Source organism: Mytilus trossulus, chromosome 3 (genome assembly GCF_036588685.1).
Source record: "Mytilus trossulus isolate FHL-02 chromosome 3, PNRI_Mtr1.1.1.hap1, whole genome shotgun sequence".
Taxonomy (NCBI): domain Eukaryota; kingdom Metazoa; phylum Mollusca; class Bivalvia; order Mytilida; family Mytilidae; genus Mytilus; species Mytilus trossulus.
In genome coordinates this window covers 90406668-90424301 of record NC_086375.1, presented here as the reverse complement: position 1 = coordinate 90424301, position 17634 = coordinate 90406668, and the positions used below count along the sequence as shown (strand labels likewise).

Below are 17634 nucleotides of genomic sequence, written 5' to 3'. Positions count from 1 at the left end.
ATAATTTGCACGGGAACTTGACAATTACAGTCGCATTATATTGTATCCCGATTTATATAACTGTGTTATGGTTTTAATTCATTGTGGACACAACATATTACATATTGATGTAAGTTAACTTCTTTATTGTATAATTAGTATTTTTCACATGTAAATGATAAATTTAGCAAAGTTTCTATTGTATGACTTCGTTCTCCTCGTAAAGTTTGGTTATTACATAAGTATGATAGATGTACCCGAGAATCTTTTATTTAACTTCGTGCTACATGTATTTTATTATCTACCGTTAATTTGTCACGATAGAACAATATATTTGCTTAGCTATTTGATTATTGACACAGATAATTTATATTTCATAAATGGCGGCATATTAGACAAAAATAAGGAAAAGAGATAAAGTTGATATTTATTTGTACATTTATAGTATACATTGTAATGATAGAAGTATAACTATAAATGAACTTGAGTTATTTTGTCATATCGTATATTTTAATATTTTATGAGTCCGAATGTTTATGATTGCATTTTGGTTTTAGGACTCTATTGATGTTATTATATACAGAGTATACATTGTGAACTGTGCCTTGTCCTTGCCAGTAAAAACTCACTCCACAAGTGGTAAGAGTCAATCTATTTTTAACTATGTAATGTTGTAAACAAGACGTTATGGATTATTTCCCTTTAAATATGCGGTTTTAAGCATATTTAATATATTGGCTTAATTAGTCTTTATGAGAATAGTATCTACATTTTAATTATTGTTGTAATGTAATTGTATGTAAAGAACAAACAATATATTATGTTCCGATCAGTTTAATGTTATGTTCGCAGTTTTAACTTTAGTTTTGTACCGTACACATAGTAAAACAGTAAACACTATATAGTATATAATTTACGGTCAAGGGTTGCATTCTTGTATAGTGTATCACAATTAGAAGTAAAAGTAGACGTGACATCAGCTCACTGATTGTCTATTAAATGTATTCGCAGTAAAGTACACAGTATTAAAGTGCATTGTATTTTACCATAACTATATGTGATAATGTATAACTTAGGGTACTTGAGTTTTATAATAGATCTGTTATTTATAATTGTGATATTGTTATTTCAGAGTTTATTTTTATACTACTGGTATAATAAATCATCCGAACCCTAAACAGAGTTGGTTATTACTTGACCCAAGAATCGACCCTGTTACACTAATGTCATGAATCAAGGACTTATATACGTCCCTGCATGAATGTACCCAATCAAAAAAAAAGATATCCTGGATTACTGCAAGGAAATGCTAGTACCGTTAGAACATCTATGACACAAACAAGAGTTGTGTTGGTAGCTACTATATAGACCCCCATCAGATAGACGGCTGCATCTTTAGAACAACTTAACATGTCCTTGAATTGACTAGATAATACAACAAGCACAAATATATGGTTAGGAGAAGACTTTCAATCTTGGACACATATGATAGTCTAGACTGGTCAATACCAGCATTCATCTTGGGCAAACCATATGCTAATACAATACAACAATACAAATAGTTTATTTACGTCTCTCCATTAATATTATAATACATAAAATTAACATATTACATATATTGCTAAACAACATCAACTTTGACTAGACATAATATCAAATCACAACTTATACACCAAGCCACATCAAGCCAACACGTAAAGATAATCATCAATGATCATCAATTATAACTTGTATGCTATTGTATGACATTTGTGATGCAATGAACTATGGAACACCTTAAAAAACGATCTTCTCAAATTAGTAGATTCCTATATAACTCTCAAAATTCTCCCTACAAGCATAGATTACCTTGGATAAACAACAATCTAAGGAAACTCATTAATAAGATAAATAAGTGTTATAGAAACAGACTGAATAGAAACCCTTCGGAACACAGGAAACTAAAACAAACAGTTAAAAAAGTGCGGCAAAGGAAGCCATACTGGATCTGCACAGAACATTTTTTTTGTGATTCTCAATTTTTTTAATGGTGGAAAGAAAAACAAGTATATTCTTTATATTTTTGAAGTTGAAAATTTAAGCCATTTTTTAGTTCACTTTGTAGTATGGGTATAATATTGCTCATTGTCAAAAGCCAGATGTTAACTTCTATGTATTACAGAGTTTTTTGTCACGCTAGTAAAGAAGATGAGTGTTATAATTGCCAATACGACAACTTTCAACCAGAAACCAAATTAAATTAAAAAGAGGAGGAAGAGTTTTTTGTCGCTCAAACATTTATTTTCTCTTCTGTAAACAATATTAATTTTCATTCAACGTATGCAAGGCATTTATTTCTTATTCTTACCAGGCCAATGTTCAGTCATTTGTATCCCCCCCCCCCCCCCCCCCCCCGAAGACCAATACAATCCCTATAAAACATGTAAAAGTGTAAACAGGGAGACAATGTTCGCCTTGACGGAAACCAGAGAAAATTTTGACGGCAGGAATACATTTACAAAATTTAACTCTCAATATGTGAGAATTTTTCACAAATAATCCAACTATCATAAAATTGTTTTTGTTAACAGTCCCTTTACAACGGAAACAAACATGTGAATAAGATATCCAGGTTTTCTATTTTCTGTTATATATAGACGCTTTATACAATATTTAACGCTGCTGCTGCCTTGTCTCGTTTTGTGCGGTTTACTTTGAGGCGACACAATGAAAAGGAGAATCCGGTTGTAAGGAATGATTCTTTTGTGGGCACGATTTATTTATAACAATAAAAACCCATTTTTTTCATAATTTATACAAGTGTGGACACAGATCAGTGTGGATAGTATGTTTGGATGTTTGAGTATTTTCTGACAAAAAGAGTTCTCTGGTTTACCCCCATTTCTCTGTGCAGAACTGTATTATACAGACAGACAAACTGTACCAAAAATGAAAATAACAGTTTGGTATGCTATAGTATATTTAACCCCTTTTCCTCCGATCCTGGTCTACTCTTGGCACACGTCGTGTCGCCTGAAAACTATTACAAATAGAAAAGTATATAGCAATGATCAGCCAGTAAAGATCTACAAATGACCCAAAAATGTTCATCGACTCAAGTTGCTGTCTTTAATGATTTTTTTGAAAAATGCTGAAAATGGATAGAAATTAACATTAAAATGCAAAAATAACCAGCAATATACATATACAGGATAAGACTAACAGTTCTGCATAGACAAAATTTTAAGTTGTTTTCTTATGGGAGTTATTGTCCATGTCGATTTTTGGCTTTAATGTATAGAAGTTAAAGAGGAACTGTTAACAGACAAGTTATCAGCAAAGCGCGATAAACAGAATGCCGCAAACATGTTTAACCATCGACGTTATATATATGCCAGTCCCATATCATGACTGTTGATTTATATTCAGTGGGTGTCGTTTGTTGCTGTACATCAGTTTTATTTGTTTTTTCGTTATTTTTTTTTTACATACACCAGACCTTTAATTTTCTTGTTTGAATTATTTTACTTTGGTCGGAATGCCATTGATAGCTTGCTATTCGGTATGGATTTTCTCATGGTTGAAGATCGTACAGTGACCATACTTCAAAAGTTCTACCTTCTCCGTTTTGGTATCTTGTTGAGAGTTGTTTCAATTGCAGTAATGCCACATCTTCTTAGTATGCCCCACCTACGACAGAAGAGGCCGGGGCATTATGTTTTCTGGTCTGTGGCTCCTTTCGTTCGTCCGTCCGTCCGTTCAGGTTGAATTTTTTGGTCAAGGTAGTTTTTGCAGAAGCTGAAGTCCAATCAACTTGAAACTTAGTACACCTGTTGCTTATGATACGATCCTTCTAATTGTAAAGCCAAATTAGACTTTTGACCCCAATTTCACGGTCCACTGAACATAGAAAATGAAAGTTGGAATTTCAGGTTAAAGTTTTTGGTCAAGGTAGTTTTGATAAAATTGAAGTCCAATCAACTTGAAACTTAGTTCATATGTTCCCTATAGTATAATCTTTCTTATTTTAATGCCAAATTAGATTATTACCCAATTTCACGGTACATGGAACTTGGAAAAGGATAGTGCGAGTGGGGCATCCGTGTACTTTGGACACATTCTTGTTTTTATATATATAATGGTATTTAAACAAGTAAAAATGTTGGTAGCTTAAAATCTTTACAAACTAAAAGTCTTTCTGAGTAACTGACTGAAACTATTGAACATACTTACATTTGATTACAAGGAATAAAGCATAAATATCAGTTATCTTCTAAAATTTTATTTTTTTTGCAAATGGTTTACAAGGACACACCACTGACTGGTTGGCATCCCCGTGTCTCTCATTCTCAACTTTTCGATAGCGGAGAAAAGAACTTGGCCCGTACTGTATGGTCAATAACATTGTGTTAAAATAAACAAGAACGTGTCCATAGTACACGGATGCCCCACTCACATGATCATTTTTTTATGTTCAGTGGACCGTGAAATAGGGATAAAAACAAGAATGTGTCCACAGTACACGGATGCCCCACTCGCACTATCATTTTATATGTTTAGTGGACCGTGAAATTGGAATAAATTCTCTTAATTTGGCATTAAAATTAGAATGATCTTATCAAAGGGAACATGTATACTAAGTTTCAAGTTGATTTGACTTCTACTTCATCAAAACCTACCTTGACCAACAACTTTAACCTGAACTTCGCACTATCATTTTCTATGTTCAGTGGACCATGAAGTTGGGGTAAAAACTATAATTTGGCATTAAAATAAGAAAGACCATATCATAGGGTACATGTATACTAAGTTTCAAGTTGATTGGACTTCAACTTCATCAAAAACTACCTTGACCAAAAACTTTAACCTGAAGCGGGACAGACGGACGAACGGACGGACAGACAGACGGACGAACGGACGCACAGACCAGAAAACATAATTCCCCTCTACTATCGTAGGTGGGGCATCAAAATCTAATTTGGCATTTTAATATGAAAGATCATAACCTTAGGACAATGTCATTGTGTACTAAGTTTGAAGTTGATTGGACTTCAACTTGATCAAAAACTACCTTGATCAAGAACTTTAACCTGAAACTTGCACTATCATTTTCTATGTTCAGTGGACCGTGAAATTGGGGTCAAAAGTCTAATTTGGCAATTAAATTAGAAAGATCATATCATAGGGAACAAGTGTACTAAGTTTGAAGTTGATTGAAAAACAACCTTGACCAAAAACTTTAACCTGAACGAATGACAGAACGGACGGACAGAAGGACAGACAGACCAGAAAACATAATGCCCCTCTACTATCGTAGGTGGGCCATAAAAAAAATATTTGGTCAAGCATTACCATAATCATCATTGTCTGAAATTCACACACTAAAATATCTTGTTTGCTTTACTGACCATTGACTTTATGTTGACAGTCCTAAATATGAAGTTCTACAACAAGTATCACACAAACTTAACATGATTCAAGAAAATGAAGTCAATGTCAAATAAACCAAACCAGAAATACATGTACACCTTATAACCATGTCATACATCAAATATAGTTGATATATGGCTCATAGTACACATATCAGTATCAAACCATGAAAACTTGTATCGACCAACAAATCAAGAAAATGGTGTCAAGGTCAGATAATACCTGCCAAACAGACATATACATCTAACAATCATTCCCTGCACAAACTATACTTGACACATTGCTTAAAATTTGAGAAAAAAGGACCAAGAACCAAACTCTTATCATTGAGGAATAATCCATGAAAATGAGGTCTTAGTAAAAAAAAAAAAAGCCAGACTGACATATAAAAATGAGATGTGGTACCCAGAATGTCATCTTTAATAATTTTCACATACACCTAATATGGTTGACCTTTTGCATACAGCTACTGATTGGATGATTTAGAATAATTTTTGATTGCACTCATCCAATTATGTTTATCAAGAGTGCACAGGCTGAAATGTCATGCCTGTTTTACTTATCATTATTTATGTTGAAAGTCAGTAACATGAAGGTTTTACCACAAGTTTTTCATAATCAATGTTCTAAATGTGCACCTTACAATCATTTAATACAGTCTTTGAGAAACTGACCTAATCACATAACTTTGAACCTTGATCACTGATCCATGAAATGAGGTCGAGGTCAGGTGAATTCTGTCAGACAGACATGTAGATGTTGCAAGGAAACCATATACCAAATTTATTTATTCTTTAACTAATAATTAGTGAGAAATTTTCACTACAAAAAAACAAGCTCATGTTGAAGATCCATTGGTGGTCATAGGCTGTTGTCTGCTCTTTGGTTTGGTTGGTGTCTCTTTGACATATTTCCAATTTCCAATCTCAATCTTATCTTATTGTTTTTCAAGCAGTCACTGAACTGAGATATAAAGCTTAATTCCAATAATTCAAATGCATGACCATATATATTTTTTTGACTGATTTGCAATGCTGACATATCTTTTTTGCTAGTGTGTGAAGTCTTCAAGAAATAAATTATAGAACATATTGTAACATATTAAAGTTGTCAAAGGTAGATAATATAAAGATTTTTCACAAATAAAATTATCTCCCGTTAATATGTTTTCATCATTTAAAATAACTTGTTATCACAGAGAGATGTCTCGCTTTTTGTAAATTCAACAAGTGGAACTGCGAGCTACTGCTCACTGATGATACCCCCGCCGCAAGTGGATAATATTAATAGTGTAAAAACATGCAAGTGTTCGGTAAACAGGAAGTTGTCGTGTGATGAATCTGAAAATGCATCACACGGTATAGCTGACTTATATAAATCCTGAAACCAAATTTCAGAAATCCTTGTATTGTGGTTCCTGAGAAAAATGTGACAAAAATTTCAACTTGGCTATCATGTGTAAAATCAAACAAGTGTTCGGTTAACAGGAAGTTGTCAAGTGATCAATCTGAAAATGCATCACACTGTATAGCTGACTTAGATAAACCCTGAAACCAAATTTCAGAAATCCTTGAATTGTAGTTCCTGAGAAAAATGTGACAAAAGTTTCATAGGACGGACTGACTGACGGACAGACAGAGTTAAAACAGTATATCCCCCTTTTTTGAAAGCGGGGGTATAAAAATGCAAATGCTGAAATTAAAATAGCAACATTTTAACATGTAAGTTTTGCAAATATTTAAAGTCAATGAAGCATGACTAAGGTACATGGCTTATCAATCTCCATGGAAATGAGATGTGCCAATGCTGATAAATACAACTGCATACAAAATACCATTGACTTATCATAAGAGGTTTCTTTATAACAAACCTTAACACTAACTTATACATGTAAACTAAGCAAAATTTCAAAGTCAATAAACCTTAACTGAGGGGGCGGGTCAAATAATCTCCACAGTAATGAGATGTCCCAATGCTAATACAACTGCATACCAATTATCATTAACTTACCACTGTGATTCACTATATACTAGACCTAATCACAAACTAATACATTGTTGACACCGTGGCCACTGAAAACAGCATACCCATGTCTTGCTTTTTACTCTGTCAAGCAAGACAAAAAAAAACAGATTTCATTTTAGAATACATTATAATATACATGTATTAATAACCATTGATATCCAAGTTGTTTTAGTAACATTTTACTGATATCAGCTGTCTTCAATCCATATATATATTCAATCACAGGAATTAAATGATAAGAATATTTTATATATGCATGGTATTTGCTTCATACTTACAACATTTCATTGGAATTGAGCAAAAATATTTTACCAGTAAATAAGTTTGATTGAACAGATTGAAAAAATATTGCATGATATAAATCAGGTTGATTTTTATATAAGTAGGCCTCTAATTAACAACAGATATTTTATGTAAAAAAAATTTAATGTCATACATTATAAAAAACAAATAACATCAGAACCATAACAAATGCAAAAAAGATTACAGGTAAAAAATGATATGTGATGTACTTAGTTAACACAAGTTTGAGATTATTACACCCTAATATATTAAAAATAAACGTTTATTTGATCTTGTTTTTTTACCCATTTTCTACAGAAATCTGGTGATCTAGAGTAAAACTGAGAATGTAAACATGTTTCTACAGAATTCTGGTGATCTAGAGTAAAACTGAGAATTTAAACATGTTTCTACAGAATTCTGGTGATCTAGCGTAAAACTGAGAATTTAAACATGTTTCTACAGAATTCTGGTGATCTAGAGTAAAATGGAGAATTTAGACATGTTTCTACAGAATTCTTGTGATCTAGAGTAAAACTGAGAATCAAGACATCCATGGGCAAAGTTTCTTTTTCCATATTTAAAAAAACAACTGTATTTTGCCACAAAAAAGTTCATTATCCACACTTTTATCAGTCAATTGGTAAATTCAACAGCGAACCTTATGATAAACAGTTTTAATGGGTGGGGAACATTCTACCAATTAGTAACAGAACAAAGATTCACTTGTAAGTGTGGAAATAACAATACTGTCAATTATAATCCATTCAGAAGTATTGTAAAGTTACCACATCAAATTACATCAAATTACAACATTTACAAAGCAACCAGTAGAGCTTTATATGAATGGACAGCAAATCAAAAAGTATGTAGTTATAAATATGCTTTTTATCAACACTTTAAGTGTCAGAAAACAAACACATGTTCTTTATTATAAATGTAAAAATATTCATATGTGTATATCAGTCTCTAAATATCACAATTATTGAAATTAACAAAAATCTATTTTCAGCAGTATCATATGAAGCACCATAAGAATACATACATTTTGTCAACATTATATTATTTTTTATATATATATATATATGAAAATATAAATAGATGTATATGAGTATCACACACTAAAAATGCAATTCATGATATATCCTTTATTCCTAGCACTTTGTATGAAGAAATTTTCTCCTGGATCAAAACCTGGTCATTATTTCCCAGTACTGTACAGAGCACTTATTTAGAACAATGATTTATCAGTCATTCAGATGTGTAATACATATTTGAACTTAAACTAAATTGAGAATGTGCATATATGAATATTCCAGCCGGAATTAAGAGTTCTTTTCTACAAAAAAAGAACTTTCTTGGGTTTATTTTCAAAAATATTTCTGCTGTTATGTCCAGTTTTCCTATTGCAAAACACACAATTATTTATGTGTAAATATGCATATATTAATTAGATGTAAATAATTACACATAACATAAGTATATTATTTATAACAAATACAAATTCCAAATTCTTATCAATAAATATTTAATAACAATAATAAACAAATTTGTACTGTAACAGTTACATAATCAATGTCTCATTATATCCCTAAACTGTCATACAAAATCTTTAAAAGGAATGATAAAAAGGTCTAGGAATGGAGAATTAAATGTACGTCTGACATTTTTAATCACAGATGAAAATAGAAAAATGCAAATCTTAACAAATGATTTTGTACACAGACATCAGATCAACTGATTCACTAATAAAGCTCAAATTCTTATTCTAAGATTTTCCTTGTCAAGAAAATGTGCATTTCTCATGTTACTGATTTTGGGTATACTCTTAAAGCTAGTTATTCACTATTGCCACAATAAGCATTATCCAAATTATAAAACCCAAATCACTTCAATCATAGCTGTATGCAACTTTTGATGACACTTCTAATGTCTGCTATCAAAGCATATAAACATCACATGACTTGATTGAAGTCTGATATCAGTGAACTAAATGCTAGGACATAATCATTCCTGTTGGGAGTCTGGGTGTGGCTATTAAGTCATCGTTGAATGATAATTCTTGTGTCCATTCATAAAGTTTACTAGCTTCTTTTTCCCATTCTTCTCCATCTCCGTCGTCACCAGTGATACCGTATTTATCAAAATAGTCATCAGGTTCTTCTGAAACAGCTGTTGGCTCTCGGGAATCTAACTTTAAATTACTTCCCTCCTACAAAATACACAATTGTTTTTGCATGAATACTGTATGGAAGTTACGTGATTTAATCTTAAATTCAATGGACATATGAAATATGGGAAAATAACATGGATATACCTGTACTTAACCTAGTTTCATGATATTTCTTGTATAAGTTTGTATTATAGATTATGGTTGATCATCTCAACGAGATGGATTTTTTCGCTTGAGCCGATACCACGAAAGCGAGAAAAGGAATTGAGTTAAAATGACCAATGTTTATCTCTATTTTACCTATGACGTCAATTTCATGTCAATTTTATTAGCATGGCTATGTACCCCTTTAGTTTCTAGCCACAATTTTCATATCACTCGACTCCAATGAGAAAGAAAATTACCAGTCAGTTAGATCAAAGAAAAATTTGTAAAATAGCAACAACACAGTTTATGATCAATTGTCTGGTTTGTTTAAGTTCGTTTAACTTTTTTTTAACTTATGCATTTTTTAGTGCACACTTTGCTATTGGGTACAGTTTCAGTTGGTGTCACTGAAACCTCAGTTACTAATTATTCAGGGAAATTATATAAGTGCATTATTATCATCAGTAAATTGTTTGTGTGAATCTTAATTCAAAATTTCTGTCTAACAAGGTTTTACCACAGGAGGTCATTTTATAGTTTCTAAAACTAATCATATTTCTAACCAATGATTTTTTTTCTTATTTCCACACTGGCTTACTTGTTACCTGTAATACTTACCCTGTCTAAACCATACATTTTCCTAAGTTTGAGAGCCCTATTCCTGGCTTGTTTAGATCTACGACTAGATGGTTGACTGAATGACTGTGAATGTTTGGATTTAGGAGTGTGCATTGGAACTTGAGGTATAGATGCAGACCTGTAATTAAAGTCCAAATTAAATACTCAACTTAGGCATGATTAATTTATAAGAGTCTCATGTATAGTGGTCAATATTTCATGCAAATTATGGTCATCAAATAAACAAAAATCTCATTTGATAAGTAAGTCATCCAATCTTACATTGTAAAAGATGCTTAACCTCATTTCACCTCAATAACATTGGAGAAGTTAAGTAGTTATTCCATAGATGTCAGGATTGAGTTGTTTCTTTAAAATATTGAGTGTAAGGAAATATATGTAATAACCTGATGATAAGTGGTTGTCATTTGCTAATGTGGTTCATAAGTGTTTCACATTTCTAATTTTTTTTAATATAGATTAGACCCTTGGTTTTCCTGTTTGAATAGTTTAACACTAGTAATTTTTTAGGCCCTTTATGAACCAAGGCTCAATATACTGTACTTTGACCTTTAATGGTTTACTTTTACAAATTTCGACTCAGATGGAGAGTTGTCTCGTTGCCACTCATACATCATCTTATATCTATGACAAAATGGTACAGTAATTTTTAAAATAATTCTTTTAGGTACTCGAATTTTTTTTTGCATCAGTTATTATATCATGCCTGTAAAAATACAGGAATAAACAATATTTATCAGCAATTAGAACATTTTTCCTTTGAACATACTGCCTAATATTTTCAATATCATGGACAGGACTTGATACTCGGAAATATTAGGCAATGACGTCATGTATCAGTGCAGTAACATCACATGTTCTTGTTCATCCGCTTCAATTTATCAATGAAATGCATGTGACTTCATTCATACAACGGAACAACGAACCCAACGTTTTGTACGCCTAAAAGCAGTTTTACTTATTTCAATTAACTTCATATTCTTTACAAAAAAACAACATAGAGTTACGACAGATTGCCAATATAAAGAATAATGGCATTTTATTTTTTAATACTGACTTCTTCATCAGCTCAAATATCAGCTCGCCCTTTCGGGCTCGCTTGATATTCTTGCTGATAAAGTCAGTTTCAAAAACAAAAATGCCATTATTTTATATATCTTGTCCTATCATCCATTAAGAGCTCTTACCGTAATTCTGATATAACTCGAATATGCTGACGTTTAATCTCTTGTGAAACAGGTCTTTGAACTAATACAGGTATTTCTAACTGCAGCTGTGGTGACATTCTTTGATTATATAAATAATCAACAATATCATAAAATATTGTTCTTCTAGACAAATCTGTAAATACACATTTGAAACATGTTATAATAAGTTTTATGTTAACCATATTATATGATATGGTCAAAGTGATCTGCAAAATGCAAAAGTGTTACCACACTTAAATTTGAGTCTGTTCCAGTTTGTAATGAAATTTGCAGACATACTTATAGAAAAACCAATGAACAGACAAAACAAAAGGTTTCACTAAATTTTTGGAATGAACATAAATATTTATACAATTTACACATTTGCTGACATTTTAATTGACAATCAATAAAAATAAAATTGTCAGACTTTTTGCAAAAAGCATGTGCTGTTGTACAAGAAATTAACAAAAATAAATGTATTTCAAGACTAAATTTCGCAAGTTGTATAAACAAAATCAATATTGTTTGACAATGTCTAAATCAATCCTTCTTCTTTAAATATCTTAATATACTTATTTCCATACATACCATCTAACGTTAGCTTCCTCCAGTAGTTTTCCTTTCCACCCATGGTAGCAGGGGATTCATCAACATTTGCTAAATACTGAAATAGATAATAAGATGACTTGTGACCTGGCAGAAAAAGATAAGAAGATCAATTGTGTTTGGGCAGGAATTTAAAATAACACCTTCATATGCTACTCTTCATCTCAAATTAATTTGGATCCTTTAATTTCCATAAAATTTACAAAAATATTTGCTTTGACCTATTGATGAAAATATAGACATTTCAAAAAACATGAACCACACACTTGATTATATTTGATGAACACAAATTTTTATCATTGACAAGCAGAACATTTCTATAACAAAAGAATGTGATTAAAACATTCAGCTGATTTTTACAGAGTTGTCTTCCTATTATGTTATGTTCTATCTTAAAGGGGCACTAGCTACAAGATATATAAAAAAAAAACTCTTTACTTGTGATACAGTAACACCTGCAAAATTTGGAGCTAATTCAAATAATTGTTGGCACCTGTGAAACAGTTTTTGAATTAAAATGAGGTGGTCATGTAATTATCGAATAAATTTATTTCCTAATCACTTGAAGACCAAATATCCGTTTTTTATTCTATCTTCTTCATTTAACTTTGTATCTTAATATATCGTCCTGAATATGCATAAAGTATTTTTGCAACTGGGTATTATGGAAACATTAATTAACCATGATATTTTCTTCAAAACTATTGAAATAAATTTTGTTTTTGTTTTACCTGCATATAATCTTTAAGTGTAGTAACATCAACTTCGTCAGTTATCTTATATTGTTGTTGAAACATGGCGTCTTGTAACATTTGGTCGTAGAATTTTCTGTTTCCCATATTCCGTAAAGAATCTTCCGATGCCTGTTTGTGTAGATGAGTATAAGGTTTAAAGTACATATATAGTTCGTTATTTGCAGGTAAGCTTGGTGATAATAGAAAAGTGCTTTTATCAAAAAAAACAATAAAATTAAATGAATATCAATTTCAATATATATTTTAGGTAACAAATATCCTTAATCGGTATAAACAGTCTAATGTAAAATGGTGTCTAAATCTACATCATTTTCAGAAAATTGTACCTTTATGCAATATCTTTAAATTACACTTTCATATGCTACTCTTCATCTCAAAAAAGAACATGGTCCACCAAAATAAAAACTGAACATCATTTGTTAAAAGTTAGAATTGTGTATTTTTAAAATCTGGAAGTTCATGCAAATTAAGAATTTACAATAGACAGTGCTGAATATGTATATATCCTAACTGAAACAACATATCTAGCAGCTGTGGTTACTGTATAATTTTAACTACCCCATTATATTGATCCCATTTAGTATCAATTTTTATTTGATCCCAAATCTCCCCAAGTGATTCACTCTTCCCTAGACCAAGCTGTGTTATGCATAATGATGGTAATAGTCAGGTAATTGAGATCTGCCTTACTGAGCTCAAGAGATCTCAAATGCCAACTGAGAGGAAGGCCTTTTACATAATATACAAATTGTTATTTCATACTTAATATCTATAGTTAGAAATTAACATATCTTATATCTTTTTTGCAAATATTTTTTTCTGCTTTTTGAGCAATTTTTACTTCCCATTCGAAGTTCTAGGACTTTCCATTTCTATGTAAATAAATATGAGATCACTTTGTCTATGATAATGAATAGAAAGTTGTACCATGTAAATGTAAAAAGGACATTGAAAGTTAGTAATGATTTACCTCAGATGCAGGTTTTATAATTCTTCTTCCACTCATGTACTTTAATCCTTTTCCTTCTGTGTGGATATAAATCTTGAAAAATATCATTGGCGGAAATTCTGGTCCTCCAAACCTTCAGGGAGAAGACAAAAATATCTTTAAAATAAGTCATATATGTCTGTTCTTAATCAAAACACTCTATTGAATTTATAGCTATAGAAGGGTAACGTAAAATATGACCTGGTTAGTGGACAAAAATGTTCATGATTAAATCAAAGAATAAAAAATAAATGAATTATAAATTTAAGCAAATAAGAAATACTTGTATACAAAACATGTACCAATTAAAGTGACCTCAGAATATTATTTACCTGAATCTAACTCTGACTTGTTGAAATTTATCAGCTAAAAACTCTGCTTCTTTCGGGCATACTTTTCTCAAAATTTCTTTTGACAATGAATTTTCCTGTAAATAAATATTACCGTTATTCAATCAAAATTGAAAATAGAAAAATCATTAAAGTAACTCTACTATTAAAAGAGGTAGGTATTTGTTTTCATCTGACAATACAAATGTAAAGCATAGATTCCAATGTTAAATAACAATTTGTTAACTAGTAATATGTTTTAAGGGATATGTTTACCTATGATTTTGTTTTTGAAATGTCTTTTGTGTATGTTTGCATTCATATAATTTGTCACAAAATTATTGTTTAGAGTTTATACGACAATAAATATTTGAAATGAATTGAATTGAAAAAAAAAGTTGCATACAAAGTTTAACCATGTAAAATGTATAAAAGGACAATGAAAGTCATTAATGCTTTACCTCAACAAAAAAGAAATCAAAAATCTAATGAATAAAAGATAGAGTGAAAACTTACTGCAGCACAAACAGCATGTTTTAATAGTTTAAACATTTGTCTGTCTCTGAAGGCAATCCATTGTCTCTCAATGATTGTAGCTGCTGCTTGTCGAATAAGTCTATAAAATGAATTATCAAAATAAAGTTATCAGCTAATATAGCTGGTAAGTAAGACAGGATCTTAAATGAATGTTAAAACATCTACAATCTTATATCATCCCTTTCAAAGTGAACCTCTTATTTCTAAATAAGGCAATTGCTTTTAAAGGCATAAGACACACTGCATTGAATACAAAAGAGTTTTTACATTGAATCTTTAGCAAATTTAAGTCATGTATTGCAACTTTAAGTAGTACTCTCAAAATATAAAAGAAATAATTTCATCAATCATGACTTGATTTCAAAGATAAATAAGTTTGAATCTAATTTGTCATATCTGAGGTAAAAGCACAATATTTCACATGCCAGAAAAAAACAGTACAAAAACATATTGGTAAAGTGTAAAACAACTTGTACATTTCAAAGTAAAGAATAATAAAATCAGAACTTACTCTTTTTCCGATCTTTGAGCCTGAATGAGTCTAGAATTGGATTTTGCTCTGCTTGGATGGTCAAATTCTTTAACACTGACAGGCGTTGTTGTCAATGGTCTCGCTCTGCCAAACTCTTGTCCTTCCAATGTAGCTACAAAATCTCCATGAAGACTCCTAGTTGGACTTGCAGATTTTCTTTTGAATTCATCACTTTGTGCTGATGGTAATTTAACATTTATAGAAGCTCTGCTGGTAATACTTTTAGCATCTAGACTTTTGCCACTTTTGCCACTTGGGGAGTCTCCCATGGTAAGTTTGTTGAGAAGAGGTCTTTATTTACATTGGAAATCTGAAAGTTACATATTCTACAAGTTATTTGATTTAATCAAAATAAATATTATATTTACGAAACGTCACTTCAGGTGAATATAAAATTTAAAATCCATTAAATTTTAATGGATTTGAATTTCCGGAACATATGATTTACATTATACAGAAATTCTGGTCCATCAAATTTTACTGGATTTTTAATTTTATATTCACTGGAAGTGAGGTTTCGTTGGTAATTGTGGGAAATCATTGCCAAACAAAATAAATATTTCCCCACTTCAAATAGAACATTATCTTATTCAATCCTTTCTTTTTGGTTATTTCTGGAAATATTAACATCATCAAGCACAAAAAAGGTAGGACTTTGTAACTAGGTAAAAATTTCTAATCAGCAATGAAAATTTCTGGTCAAAAATAGGTGTCAAAGTTCCCCAACCAAATTTGCTTTCAAACTCCAGACATAAAAAATGGTGTCAGCATTATGACTTCGAAGGAAGGCGTCCCAGAAAAAAATTAAAAATAGCCTTGCCAGAAGTCAAAATTATTTGGACTAGTGGGCCGACTAGTGCAGACTGATACTTTTGTGTAACAATGAAAACAAACATGTTTCTTTAAAATGTTTTTTTATTTAGAAAAAAACATATTCTGCACTAATTTTGAACACTGGTATTAGCGTAGTGACATCAATGCAGATTTTTCCCATTAATCAGTACAAACACAATTACTGAACTTACCAACAAGATGACAGCTTTTAGACTGCGGTAGGATATTCAATGTTTAATGAAGGGCATAAAGAGGGGGATTGCCATTTCATGATGAAAATCAATAGACCACTTGCGAGTTCATCTGTATTACTGTAACCGGAAAAAACTCGTCAATTATACGCGCCTGTATGACGTCATTTACCAGATAGAGGGGATCACCTGTATCCCTGCACTATTAACATTCAACAAGCGTCTTAGTGATCGTCATTGTGCAGGATAAACTAGAAATAATTGTTGTTCTGTAGGTACATTATGACAATTCCCTAATGAAAGCAGTGCTGATTGTCAATTTTGAAAATTCAATTTGCCAAATAATTTGTACACTACAGAATTACAGTTTTCCAACCACTCGCTCATCATTGGAATGGAAGTGATAACGCCCCAAAACGCACAAATGATGTTCATTAAAACCAGAGTTTTTGATGGAAATGCATCAAACTTCAGAATACAGAATCGAACTCGCAAGTTGACTATTAATCAAATTTCTTACTTGTTGATCTTTAAACCGATTTCACAAATCACAGTGAATGACAAACCTTTTTCACGGCTGTGCATAAAATAAAAATGTAAATTCACGTTGCACGAAAATAACCCTTTACCACCCTGTTAGATAAAAAATATGAAAAATTATGGCCGAATCGACCTGTGGTTGTGATTGTAATGCCGAAACATCTAGAAAAAAAAGTTTTGTTGTGTAGAACGTAATATTGGTATAAGATGTGCTATCATAAATAATACTATCACAATAAATAGAATATTTTACCACATTTTGGACCTCTTCGCCGTCTCCATAATAAACAATATGGCGGGATTCATTGGTTACATATCCCGGCATGCAAGGGACTAAAACATAGATTGTGTTTTCCAACACTTCTTTTAATTCTTTGAACAGGATATGTCTTTAAGATAAGGGAAACATGTTTTATTGAAGATAAATACTCATTTTTAAATGCTCACAAGATAACTTGTATCTTTATTTCGAATTACA

The 17634-nt window shown here is 31.3% G+C and overlaps 1 protein-coding gene across 1 annotated transcript; it reads right to left on the bottom strand.

Moving 5' to 3' along the window:
* Window positions 1-7828: 7828 nt before the first annotated feature.
* On the bottom strand, window positions 7829-17530 carry LOC134712805 (uncharacterized protein CXorf58-like). Its single transcript, XM_063574698.1, has 10 exons — window positions 17410-17530; window positions 15571-15901; window positions 15039-15138; window positions 14526-14620; window positions 14176-14287; window positions 13182-13313; window positions 12433-12508; window positions 11842-11995; window positions 10634-10772; window positions 7829-9907 (listed from the first exon to the last, which is right to left on the bottom strand). Exons 2-10 carry the CDS (start codon window positions 15858-15860, stop codon window positions 9692-9694), a joined length of 1314 nt encoding a protein of 437 aa, XP_063430768.1. The 5' UTR covers window positions 15861-15901; window positions 17410-17530; the 3' UTR covers window positions 7829-9691.
* Window positions 17531-17634: the final 104 nt, after the last annotated feature.

Bases quoted from the DNA above. Each gene is read 5' to 3' on its own strand.
- LOC134712805 (XM_063574698.1), bottom strand. From the start codon at position 15,860: ATGGGAGACTCCCCAAGTGGCAAAAGTGGCAAAAGTCTAGATGCTAAA. The intron at 15,139-15,570 runs GTAAGTTCTGAT...TTCATTTTATAG, and splicing joins GCTCAAAGATCGGAAAAAGA to ACTTATTCGACAAGCAGCAG. The intron at 13,314-14,175 runs GTAAATCATTAC...CTACACAAACAG, and splicing joins TTATAAAACCTGCATCTGAG to GCATCGGAAGATTCTTTACG.